Source organism: Galeopterus variegatus, unplaced genomic scaffold, assembly GCF_000696425.1.
Source record: "Galeopterus variegatus unplaced genomic scaffold, G_variegatus-3.0.2 Scaffold247, whole genome shotgun sequence".
NCBI classification, from domain to species: Eukaryota; Metazoa; Chordata; class Mammalia; order Dermoptera; family Cynocephalidae; genus Galeopterus; species Galeopterus variegatus.
The window spans coordinates 709183-721568 of NW_007726358.1; the positions used below are offsets into that span (position 1 = coordinate 709183).

Sequence of the window (12386 nt, forward strand, 5' to 3'; positions counted from 1 at the left end):
AGCAGCTGGCTGGTAATAGGATCGCCCCACACTCTAACCAACTGAGCTAACCAGCCTGACCTCCAATTTTTGTTCCCCTAGCACTGTGATATTCTCTACTCTATCAGCAGATACACTAAGGGAATAACGTCCCCATTTGCTGGGATTCCCTCTGCATTTCCTTCTGCTTCACCTCAGATTGATAGTTGTTTACTGCCTTATTAATCTTCCAGTGCTTCAAAGAGATACTTTTATACAAAGATACTTCAAAAAGCTCGTGAAAGAATGTAATTAAAAGATAATACAAATTGTTCCATGAACTTTTTGAAGACCCCTCCTATTTTGGTCCTACTTTTCTAACTGTTCTCGGAGGGAAGATTTGTCTAAATCCCTAGTCTAATATTTCCAGAAGTCCATGCCTGAAAAGTAAGCTTTGGTTTTATTCTTTCTTCTCCCTCTTTCCCTCTCCTCCCTCTCACCACCTTAAACCCCTCCTTCTCTCCCTTTTTCTTTCTTTCTGGTGGAAAAGGTAGATAATGAGAAAATATGGGGAATTCGAGCATGGAAATTATATAAAAGACCAAATGTTGATCTAAAAATGAAAATTAATGAGAATTGAAGAATTTATTAGATGTTCTTAAGAGAAGACTACAAACAGCTGAGGGAAGAATCACTTAACTTGAAGTTAGGTCAAAAGAAAGTATCCAAACTGAAAAGAAAAAAGGGAGAGAGAGAAAACAGTGAGAAAAAAAAAATAGAACAGAGTCCACAATCTGTAAGACAATATCAAAGAATGTGACTGATGTGTAAAGAAGAGGACAGAGAGAATTGGACAAAAATAAATATTTGAAGAGATAATAGCTGATAATACTAAAGCTTGAAGAAAGATATTAATAAATAGATCCTCAGTAAGCTCCAAGAAAGATAAATACAAAGAAAAACATATGTTTTTTGCCTTCCACTTTCCCCCACCTCAAACTCATCTTCTTTCTTCCATTAAACCATACCCAAAGTTAATTGAACAAAATACCAATTTCTTATGGACAAGCTTCTGCTGTTCTTCCTCTTTTCTTTCCTCTTCTTTTCTCTCTCTCAATCTCTTACCTTCTTTTTCTTGAGGCACCATGGATACATGCTATCTTGGTTAGGATGTGGTGACTCACTAATTTATTTTTGTATACACAAATAATGAACACATTGAAAACATTAAGAATAGCTTCAAAACGAAATTTTTTCCTATTACCCTTGTTGTGTAATAGTATAGAAAGCTTTGAATTTTCAATCTTAAACTATAGCTGCATTTTTCAGATTTGGAATCTAACAGTGACAGATGGCAATGTTAAAAATAAATAGAACATTCAAGTTGTTTATACTGTAGGCAAAGACAGTTTTAAAGTGTGAAACAAGCCCAAGGCTGATAGAATTCACACCATCCTTCTCGACATGTATTAAGAATGCACATTTCCCTATGCCAACTCTGTAATGCTGCTCACAAGATAAAATATTAGCTTTTGAAGGTGTGTTTGTTTTTTTATAAGTCATTACTAATGCCATAAAACATAAAATATGTCATTTAGAATTAACAGTGCCATACAGGTCTACAAATACAAACCTATTTTCCAGAACTATCAATAACTGATTAATGTTCCCAATGTTAAAAACTTCTGCAGGTTATCGTTGTTTTTTTATAAGTCATTACTAATGCCATAAAACATAAAATATGTCATTTAGAATTAACAATGCCATACAGGTCTACAAATACAAACCTATTTTCCAGAACTATCAATAACTGATTAATGTTCCCAATGTTAAAAACTTCTGCAGGTTATCATATTAGATGTGTCACTTCCCCATTGGAAACATAAGAAAGTATTTGATTGGTAGTTTATTTTAATGCCGATATTAAGTTGAAAAACTCAGTTTACATCTCAGTACATCTCTGAGTCAAAATTATCAAAAATGAGACTTAATGACTTAAAAAAAAGTTAAGCTTACACTACAGAAAGATGAATAAAAATAATACACAAAAGTAATAAATTTTTGATGTTGAATTTTAGTAACTTAAATATAGCAACCACAAAAGCCCATGATCATCTCAACAGATAGATTGAAAGCCTTTAAAAAATTCAACACCCTTTTTATGACAACACTCAACAAACTAGAACAGAAAGGAACTTCCTCAATATGATGAAGGGCACCTATGAAATCACACAGCTAACATCTTACTTAATGGTGGAAGACTAGATGCTTTCCCCTAAGATCAGACAAGGATGCTTGCGCTTGAGACTTACTTCCATTCAACACTGTATTAGAGGTTCTCACCAGGGCAACTGGGCAAGAAAATAATAAATAAAAGGCATCCAGATTGGAAAGGAAGAAGTGAAAAATCTCTATTTGCAGATGACATGCTCTTATACACAAAAAATCCCAAGGGATCCATTAAAAAATATTAGAACTAATAAACAGTTCCAGCAAGGTTTCAGGATACAAGGCCAATATGCAAAAATTGTATTTCTATGTACTTGCAATGGACAAGAAAATGAAATTAAGAAAACAATTCCATTTAAAATAGCATCAAAAAATAGAATACTTAAATGTAAGTTTCACAAAAAAATGCAAAACTTATATTCTGAAAACTCCAAAACATTCAAAGAAATTAAAGAATATTTAAATAAATGGAAATACATCCAATGTTCATGTATTGGAAGACTTAATATTGTTAAGATGGTAATACTTCCCAAACTGATATGCAGAGTCAATGCAATCCCTATGAGAATCCCAGCTAACTTCCTTGTAGAAATCGACAAGCTAATTCTAAAATTCATATGGAATTGCAAGGAACCCAGAAAAGCCAAATCCACACTTAAGGAAGAATAAAGTAGGACTTATACTTTCTGATCATAAAACTTACTACAAAGCAATAGCAATCAAGACAGAGTGGTACTGGCATAAGAAAAGACATATAGATAAATGGAACAGAATTGCAAGTCCAGAAATAAACTCATGTGTCTATTTTCTAATAGGATGTCACAATAATTCAATGGGGAGGGAATAATCTTTACAACAAATAGTGCTGGGACAACTGGATATCCACATGAAGTTGGACCCCTGCTTCATACCATACACAAAAAATTAACTCAAGAAAAAAAAATAGATCACTGACTAACATATAAGATCTAAAACTATAAACCTCTCAGAAGAAAATACAGCAGTAAATCTTCATGACCTTGGGTTAATCAAACCCTTCTTAAATAATACATCAAAAGCATAAGCAACAAAAGAAAAAATAAATTGGACAATTGAAAGATTTTATGCTGCAATGGATACCATCAAAAAAGTGAACAACAACCCACAAAATTGGAGAAAATATTTGTAGATCATTATTATCTGATAAAGGACATATCTAAAACATACGAGTGTACTGCAAAAAGTCTGTGGATTGAATTAAAAAATAATACAAATGCTTCCATGAACTTTTCAAAGACACCTCATAATAGGAACACTAACAATTCAATAATAAGACAAATTAAAATTAAATTTAAAAAAACTCAATTAAAAAAATGGGCAAAGCATCTAAACAGACATTTCTCCAAAGATGATATACAAATGGCCAGTAAGCACATATAAAGATGTTCAATATTATTATTAGTCATCAGGGAAATGCAAATCAAAACCACAATGAGATACCACTTCACACCTACTAAGATGGCACTAGTCAAAAAAATCCAAATAATAACAAGTGTTGGCAAGGATATGGAGCAATTGAAACTCTCATACACTGCTGGTGGGATTGTAAAATGGTGCAGCTTCACCAACGGTACAGCTGGCAGTTCCTTAAAAGGTTAAACACGGGGTTATCACATTACCCAGCAATTCCACTCCTAGACATATACCTGAGGTAAATGAAAACATATATCCACACAAAACCTGGAAACAACCCCAAATAAATGGGCAAATAAAATGTGGTATGTGCATACAATGGTATATTTTTCAGCGATCAAAAGAAAAGGAATGAAGTACAATACATGCTACAGCATGGATGAACCTTGAAAACATTATGTTAAATGAAAGAAGCCAGTCACGAAAGACCACATATTGCATGAAATGTCCTGGGAAATCTGTAGAAATAGAAAGTGGATTAGTGATTGCTTAGGCGTGGGAGTAGTGGGCAGGAGGCAGGGAGTGGAGGTGGGGGAGGCAGTGTCTGCTAATGGATACAGGATTTCTTTTCAGAGTGATGAAGGTATTCTAAAATTAACTGTGCCAATGGTTGTACAACTCTGTGAATGTACTAAAAACCACAGAATTATACACTTTCAAAACTGAACTCAAAGGTATGTGAATCATATGTCAATAAAGCTGGGGGTTTTTTAAAGTTACTGATGCCACATTTTAAAAAAGAAGCATACAGGCATCACATTTACTAATGAACATTTACCAAGCAAGTACCCAATTGAGGAAGTCTTTTTAATGAGCTTACCCAAAGAAGGGTAAATTTGCCTTGAAAAGAACTAAGAATCCTAGCTCAAGTGGAATTGTAGCGAACACTGTTTTGAAGATTTTCTCCTGTGAGCCATAAAATCAGGCTGTCTAAAATAAATTTCTGTGACAGATTTGGAACAATGACTCCCTACCTTCTAAGAAGAAATGAGCTTTGAAAGGGGTTATTATTACCCTTTATCTTTACCTAAATAGAGATTGTTTAATGTATGCTTTGGAAACAAGGGTGGGAAAATACTCAATTAAAAAAGAATAAACTTTTTCCCCCTAACACTTATATATAGGTCCTTAACCTGGAAGATACTTTAAGGAAAATTGTTCAAATAAATTCTAAGGTCCACAAACTTCTTCTCCTTTTATTGGGATGGGGGGGGGGTGTAATATAACTAGAAAAAATCAATTTGATTACTTTCTCTTCTCTCCAATATATTTCAGTCTTGGTTTTCAGTTTCTTTTGAAAAATTCATATCAGATCAAAAATTTCCAGACTAGGTATTCTGTAGAATCTTGCCCAGATTAAATCACCCCAATAAATACAATAATTCCCGTTTTCTTGACTTTTATCCCCTCAACACTGCTTCACTTATTTTTAATAAAATATTCTACATATTTCTACAGAACTGCAAATATACTGTATATAAGTAATAAGAAATGTTGTTTAAAATAATTTTGATGCTCACAGGCACTGATAAAATATACATTTCCTTCATCTATTAATTTCCAGTTAATCATACCATCTCCATTTTAGTTCTTTTGTATATAAGTAATAAGAAATGTTGTTTAAAATAATTTTGATGCTCACAGGCACTGATAAAACATACATTTCCTTCATCTATTAATTTCCAGTTAATCATACCATCTCCATTTTAGTTCTTGAAACTTATTATTATTTGTCATTTTACTCATTAACAAGCTATACTACTACTATATAACTGTAAAACTAAATAATGCCAAAGCTCAATGGAATACATAGTTCTTTAAAACTCTCTAAAAATTTAAATGCATGTAAACCTTTGTGAAATACTCAATAAAGAAATAAGAATATATTTAAAAATCAAAACCATATACAAATACGAATGTATATTATGTCATTAAATGCAAAGAAGAGCAAAACAAGCTATGTACTTGACTAGTGGAGAAAATCGATATCTTTGTGCAGTTGATAAAATAACCACAGTAATGAAAAAGGGTACTTACCTGGTTTTGGCACTGAGTTGGTCACTGACTGGGGAACTTTTTGGTTAATTAACTCAACACAGTGTCCAGGGAAGAGTCCCACCTTAAGAAAAGCAACAAAGAGAGAATTCTAAACCAGCAAACAGACCAATATGTGAACACTGCCAATTCAATTCCAGTAATGTACTCCACGGTCCCTCCCAAATGATTCTATTATTCCAAGACTCTAAATAACAGATGATGCTAATTATACAAACAAATAATAAAACAATCTGTTGCTATGAAAATATAGTTCTGTGTTTAATTTGTCCCAATATCTAAGTCTGCTTTTTTAGTTTTTAATTTCCCAAACTTTTTTTTACACCAACTAAAATATTTAGTCTGACAACAAACTATGACAAAAAGCTATGTAAAATTTTTACTGCTTAATAATTCAATTTGCTAAAATCTCAATCTAGTTGTGTTGACATCTCTGTTGCCAACTTATTATGTTTATTATCTTCTCTGTGACTTCTTAAAATCAACACTAAAACACAATTTAAATTTTGGGGAACTTTCTCTTCATTCTCCCACAGGTTTCCTGGAAAAAAAAATGACATACTAAAATAAATTTCACAAGCAACTGCTCATTTAAAACCTCGTTATTCACTGCTATTAAAGAGCTAGTTTAAAGAGCTAGTAGTACATGGATAAGAAGAAAAGCTAAGAGAAAATAGCCAATCTCAGCAGTAGCAATAGACTCTGGCTTTGAATAACACACCACATTGACCTTGTAGCAGAATTACTTGCATGGCTCTAGGTAGAATCCCAACAAGTTGTATGAGGAAAATTCTGAGTTCCAGATCATCCAGAGATATTGTATAGCCAATAGAATAAATACAGAAATAAAGAGCTTAGAAACAAAAGTAAAAAGGAAATATTTACCAATATTTATAGATGTTTCCTTAAATAGGAATATAAATGGGCTGCCATGCAGCAGATATTAAAGCTGAAACATGAAAACTACATCATTTCGTATATCCCTCTGTTGACAGACTCTGGGGAAGAATGGAATAGTCTTCCCAGAGTATGATTCATCACAAAGTTCTGAGCTGTATAATTTCCATCTGTGTGGGATTATTTTCACATACTCATTTGCTGCATTATTATTTCAATTTCTGGATCAATATTCTATGGTAGTTCTTAAAATTATGAAGACAAAACCAATTATCATGAGCTGAAAAGGCGTTATTTAGCATATTATCCATTTTGTTTGAAAGATTTGAATTTGGTATTCTGAAAGCTCCTATGCACTGCCTTCCAAAATGATACTTTAAGTATTTGTTTTACTGGTGATATTCTGTAACAAATTCTACTAAACTTTCTATTTTACTAAATGAACAGATATTCTTCCAAGATTGGTTAGAACCTGGTAAGAATCAACTTGAAAAACCCTTGTCATTTTCTCTTACACAAGTCAGTTATCATGAGAGGGAATATGGTGCACTGGTTAATGGTGTAGCCTCAAGAGTAAAAGTGCCTGGGTTCAGTCCTAGGGCAGTCACCTACTAGATCAGGTTTGTAATTTAGCCTCTCTCTGTTTCAGTTTCTTCACCTAAACATGATAATAATAGTACCTATCTCATAAAAGTTGTTATGAGAATTAAATGGATTAGCATAAATAAAATACACATAGTAAGCACTTGTTAAATGCATTTATCTATTATTATCCCAGCATGTTGGTTAGCAGAAGACCTAGAGAGCTCTCGCTCCTCCATCGAACAGATATGACACGTAACACCATCTTTTGTATGTATGTGTATTCACTCTCAAATATCATTCTTTCCACAAAATTTAATTCATTTCAATTTATAAACATCTGCAACTTGCCATAAAGAAAATATCAGGTTCTAAACTTGGCTCATGCATTTACTAGGCTCTGTGATATGGAGCAAATTGCTTAACATCTCTCTCTCTCATTTCCTAGTTTGTAATATTAGAGATAACACTGCCTACACCTCAAGAGTTTATGTGAAAGCACCTAGCCTAGTTTCTAAATTTGAGTATTTTCAGCAAATAAAAACTCGTTTTCCATCACTTCCTTACAAAGGCTGAACAAAATTTAATAAACTTCTTCAGGGAACAATATCATAGATACTAGTTACATTTTCACCCTTTAAATTTGTCTCAAAGCATTAGGTCTAAGGATATGGGAGAAATGCTATTGTGTACTATGTAGAGGTCTACAGTAGGTTCATCTAATGCCTCACTGCAATCCCTGCTCTCTTGTCTCCCTTTATTATAAGGTGTAATATTACTAAATATTAGCTTAACTAAATATCCATTTTCCCAGCCTTCTTGCAGTCAGTGAAGCAAAGGCACATGTAAATACAACTCTGTTCCTACTATTCTGTCTCCTCCTTTCTGCTGTGAGTACAGTGGCATAATTGGATCTGTAGAAGCCATCATTTGACCATAAATGAAATGCCAAGAAAATCTTAAGAGATTTTTGCCTAGCATCATTAAGCTGCTGATTCAACAGTAACAATCAGTTACTTTTTCTGTTTCTTGAAGCCAAAGGTTTCCTAACAGTCAAGGGGTCTTTTATTTAAAAGAGTCAGTTCTATAAATTTGCTCAAGGCAAACAGATTCTATTTCACTATTACAAAATTTCCATCATAAAAATGAAACTATGTTCTGTTGAAAATATTGTACACAAGAACATAACTAACCCTAGAAATACAGTTAGTAAGCATTTATACTTTTCTGATGAATACTTAACCTACTATTCACCAAATAAAAACAATTCTGATAAACTCAAAATGTCAAATAGTAAAAGTGACTGGAACTTTGGCAATATGATCTATCAACTATGTCATCCTATTTCATATGTTATTCTTACTGCAGCAGTGGTGATTTCTAAAGCTTTCAATTATATGGCTGGAAAGGGAGGGGGGAATGAGGTATATTGTCAGGGATGAAAATGAGATTCAACTTTAGGAGGAAGACCGAAGAGAGAGAAAAGATCAGCCTCTAGCACCCATGATGGCAGAGAAGCAGATAAAAATATAGTAATAGAAGGGAAAGTACAATGCAGAGATAAGGCTGGCACAGACTAGGGATGGGCTTACAGAGAGAGGACCTTCACTTTGGTAGTTTTCCCTCCTAGCCTTCGAGATAAAGTGAGAGGAGGCCAGAGATGCTGTTGCATCCCATGGCACGCTGGTAAATGTTCAACAACAGGTTCTGCATGGAGGAAAGGCCTTGATTTATAGTGTCTGCCAGTAACCATGGTATGGTATGGTATGGTGTAAATACAGTTGTTCCTCCTTACCTGCAGGGAATGGGTTCCAGGACCCCCTCAGATACCAAATCTGAAGATACTCAAGTCCCTTATATAAAATGGTGTAGTACTTGCATATAACCTATACACATCCTACCATACACTTTAAATCATTTCTAGATTACTTATAATACCTAATACAATGCAAATGCTATATAAATAGTTGTTATATTGTATTGTTTTTTATTTGTATTATTTTTATTGTTGCATTTTCCCCCCCTGAATATTTCTTATCCGGGGTTGGCTGAATACACAAATGTAGAACCCATGGATATAGAGGGCAGACTACTGCTACTGTGGCTGGTCTCGTGCTATCAACATGACACAGTTGAACACAGAACTAAAGAGAGATGCAGAGTAGCACTGTGTTATGTAGTATTTATACCATGCAGATATTCTAGACGGAAAAAACCTCAAGAGCATAGATAATAGTATAATGTAGTAAAATAATTGCAAAAAAAGATTTGGTTATTTATTATCTTTGTTTTTAATACAATTTATTAAACTGTAAATTTATATACTTTAATTTTTAAGAATGGCCGTGTTTAACAACTGTCCTACAAAATTCACAAAAATTTCACAATCTTTGTTTTTAATACAATTTATTAAACTGTAAATTTATATACTTTAATTTTTAAGAATGGCTGTGTTTAACAACTGTCCTACAAAATTCACAAAAATTTCACAGCAAGTGAAGTTAAAATTCAGAGATATCCCATCCCCTTCATTCCTGTATTTCCCCCCAAGGGTACCTATCCCTCTTCCAAGGTTTTTTTTTTTTTTTTGCTATCCAATATAGACCCTGTGGTTGACCATTTGCAGTTTTAAATCGGAACACTTGATCTCCTTGCAATATTAACCTTATGCCAAATCAATCCAGCTAACCCTCAAAACTGAATCAATATACTTCCATACTTCCATGTCTGTGTATTACTGGAGAAAAATCACATCACTGAGATTTGAACCAATGCAAATACATAGTCTGTTGTCCAGAAATTCCAATTATTTTTTATTTTTCCCCTACTCCCCAAACATTGTTGAGAATCTACTCTCTTGAGTCTGTACCCAGTTTGACCCCTATTCCCCTGGCAACACCATCCTAGCACAGTTAATCAGACCACAAATCAATGAGTCAATTAGTTTGTCCCCTAAGATTTTGGAACTAGGTTTAAGTCTTTACTCATCTTCATTGAGTTGTTAGAACTAGGAAATAATAATATTTTTTCCAAAGAAAGAGGAGGAGGAGACAAAGCAGCAGCAGCTCTTATTGCACCCAAAGAAGCAAAAACTGGAAGCAAATTCCTTGATTCTTTATTTCCTTTAGTTCCTGGTTCCATTTGCTTGTTCTTCCATTTACAGTTCTTACACCGAGTTCTTTTAAATATTCCCACTTGTCTTCTTCCTCTCCCCACTCTCCCTTTACCTCCTGAAAGAAAAAAATATCACACTGCTTCAGGTTTCTTTGACTGCTTTATACTGTCCCCTTACATGTCAGCTCCCCAATTTCCATTAAAAAAAAATTACTCTTGTAGTTGGATATACAGGTTTGAGACTCAGAAACAGGTTAAGAATCAGGATACAAATCTGGGAGTTGGGCATATAAGCTCAGGGAGTGAATAAGATAGCCAACCCCAAACTTCAGAGGTCTAGTACAGGTGGATGCCCTAGCAAAGGAAACTTGAAGACAGAAGGAACTCTAAGAGTGTTGTGTCAAGTCGGTCAAGACAAGAAAGTGTCAAGAAAAGGGAAATGAGATAATGAGAATTTAAGTAAGAGTAATGAAGTATCCATTTTTGAATTAAGACAGACACCACTAATGATGCAAGAGAAGAAAGCAAGGGTAAAGTGTTTTAAGAACAGATTTGTGATAGGCGAATGTAATGATGGCCCTAGAATCTAGGCTGGATAAGAAAGAACAGTGAAGGCAGGAAGTGGGTGATGGGCAAAAGCTGGAAGAAATAATGGAATAAAAATATTGAGCATAATATAAGTACTGGGCATAATTATTCATTACATTAGCAAATAACTAAAGAGACTGAATTTCTTTTCCCAGTCAGCTCAATGAAATATCAAATAAGACAAAATAAATTACAGTTGCTTTAAAATTTCAATTAATTTGCTTTACACCTTTCCTCCCTGGAAGGAATAAGAAGAGGATAGAGAAGGCACTGTTAAGTGGAAAGACATGTAAATAAAAAGATACATTAAATTTGGCAGGAATGTTGAGTTTATAAAATAGAGTAGTGGAAAATAAGCCTAAAAAAGGAAAATGAAGTCAGAGATTAGGATGGTTTTGTATATCATGACAAGGAGTTTGAACTTTCTCCTGTAGGAAATGAAAGTGACAAATTCTGAGCAGAAGAGGGGCAGGAACAGGTGTGTTTTAGGAAGAAAAATCTAATAGCAGCACATACCTTTCATGACAAAAAGAGAGGAGGAAGATAAGAACCATAACACCACTTTTGGAATTTGCAAAGATAGAGTAGGAAAGAGATGATAGAAACCTATAGTATGAAAATGGCATGAAGAATGATGAAGAGTATATTTAAAATGTATATCTTGCTTAAATTCTGACACCTGTGAAATTATCATCACTATTAAGATTATGAATATATTCACCAACGCCAAAAGTTTTCTTGTATCTCTTTGTAATCCCTCTTTCCTCCTACTCTCCTCCCATCCATGATCAGAAAAACACTGGTATACTTTATATTACTATACATTATTTAGCATTTTCTATAATTCTACATGAATGAAGTCATATGGAATGTATTCTTTTGTTGTCTGTCTTAGTTCATGCAGCATAATTATTTTGGGTATTACTCATGTTGCTACATGTATCAATAGTTCATTCCTTTTTATGTCCAAGTAATATTCCATTATATGGATACCACCACTCATCTATCCATTGTTGTTGACAGATATTAGGATTGTTTCCAGTTTTGGACTATTACATATAAAGCTGCTATGAACATTCATGTACGAGATTTTGTATGGACACTTCTGTCTAAGCATCTAGGAATGGAATGGTTAGATCATGTAGTAGGTGTATGTTTAACTTACGAAAGTGCCAAAACTGTTTTCCAAATTGGTTGTGGCATCTTACATTCCCACCGACACTGTATGAGAATTCAAATTCCTTTACATCCTCACCATTCTAGTATGTATGGAGCAATACCTCATTGTTATTTTAATATGCATTTCCCTGATGACTACTGATGTTGAGCATCATTTTATGTGTTTATTTGCCATTTGTATATCCTTTTGGTGACATGTCTGTTCTAATCTTTGCCTATTTTTTTAAATTGAGTTCTGTTTTCTTATTGAGTTTTGAGAGTTCTTTATATGTTCTGGATAAAAGTCGTTTATCAGATATAATTACTGCAAAATTTTCTCCCAGTCTGTGGCT

At 33.7% G+C, this 12386-nt stretch overlaps 1 protein-coding gene across 2 annotated transcripts in view; it reads right to left on the reverse strand.

Moving 5' to 3' along the window:
- Positions 1–12386, reverse strand: part of ARHGAP32 (Rho GTPase activating protein 32) — a 102823-nt gene that overhangs the window by 76714 nt on the left and 13723 nt on the right. Inside the window, exon 4 of one of the 2 annotated variants that reach the window (XM_008566498.1) lies at positions 5677–5758. In XM_008566498.1, coding sequence (XP_008564720.1) covers positions 5677–5758 — 82 coding nt within the window. Of the gene's footprint in view, positions 1–1009; positions 1051–5676; positions 5759–12386 lie in introns of those variants that run through there. The other variant, XM_008566500.1, reaches the window with a different exon arrangement.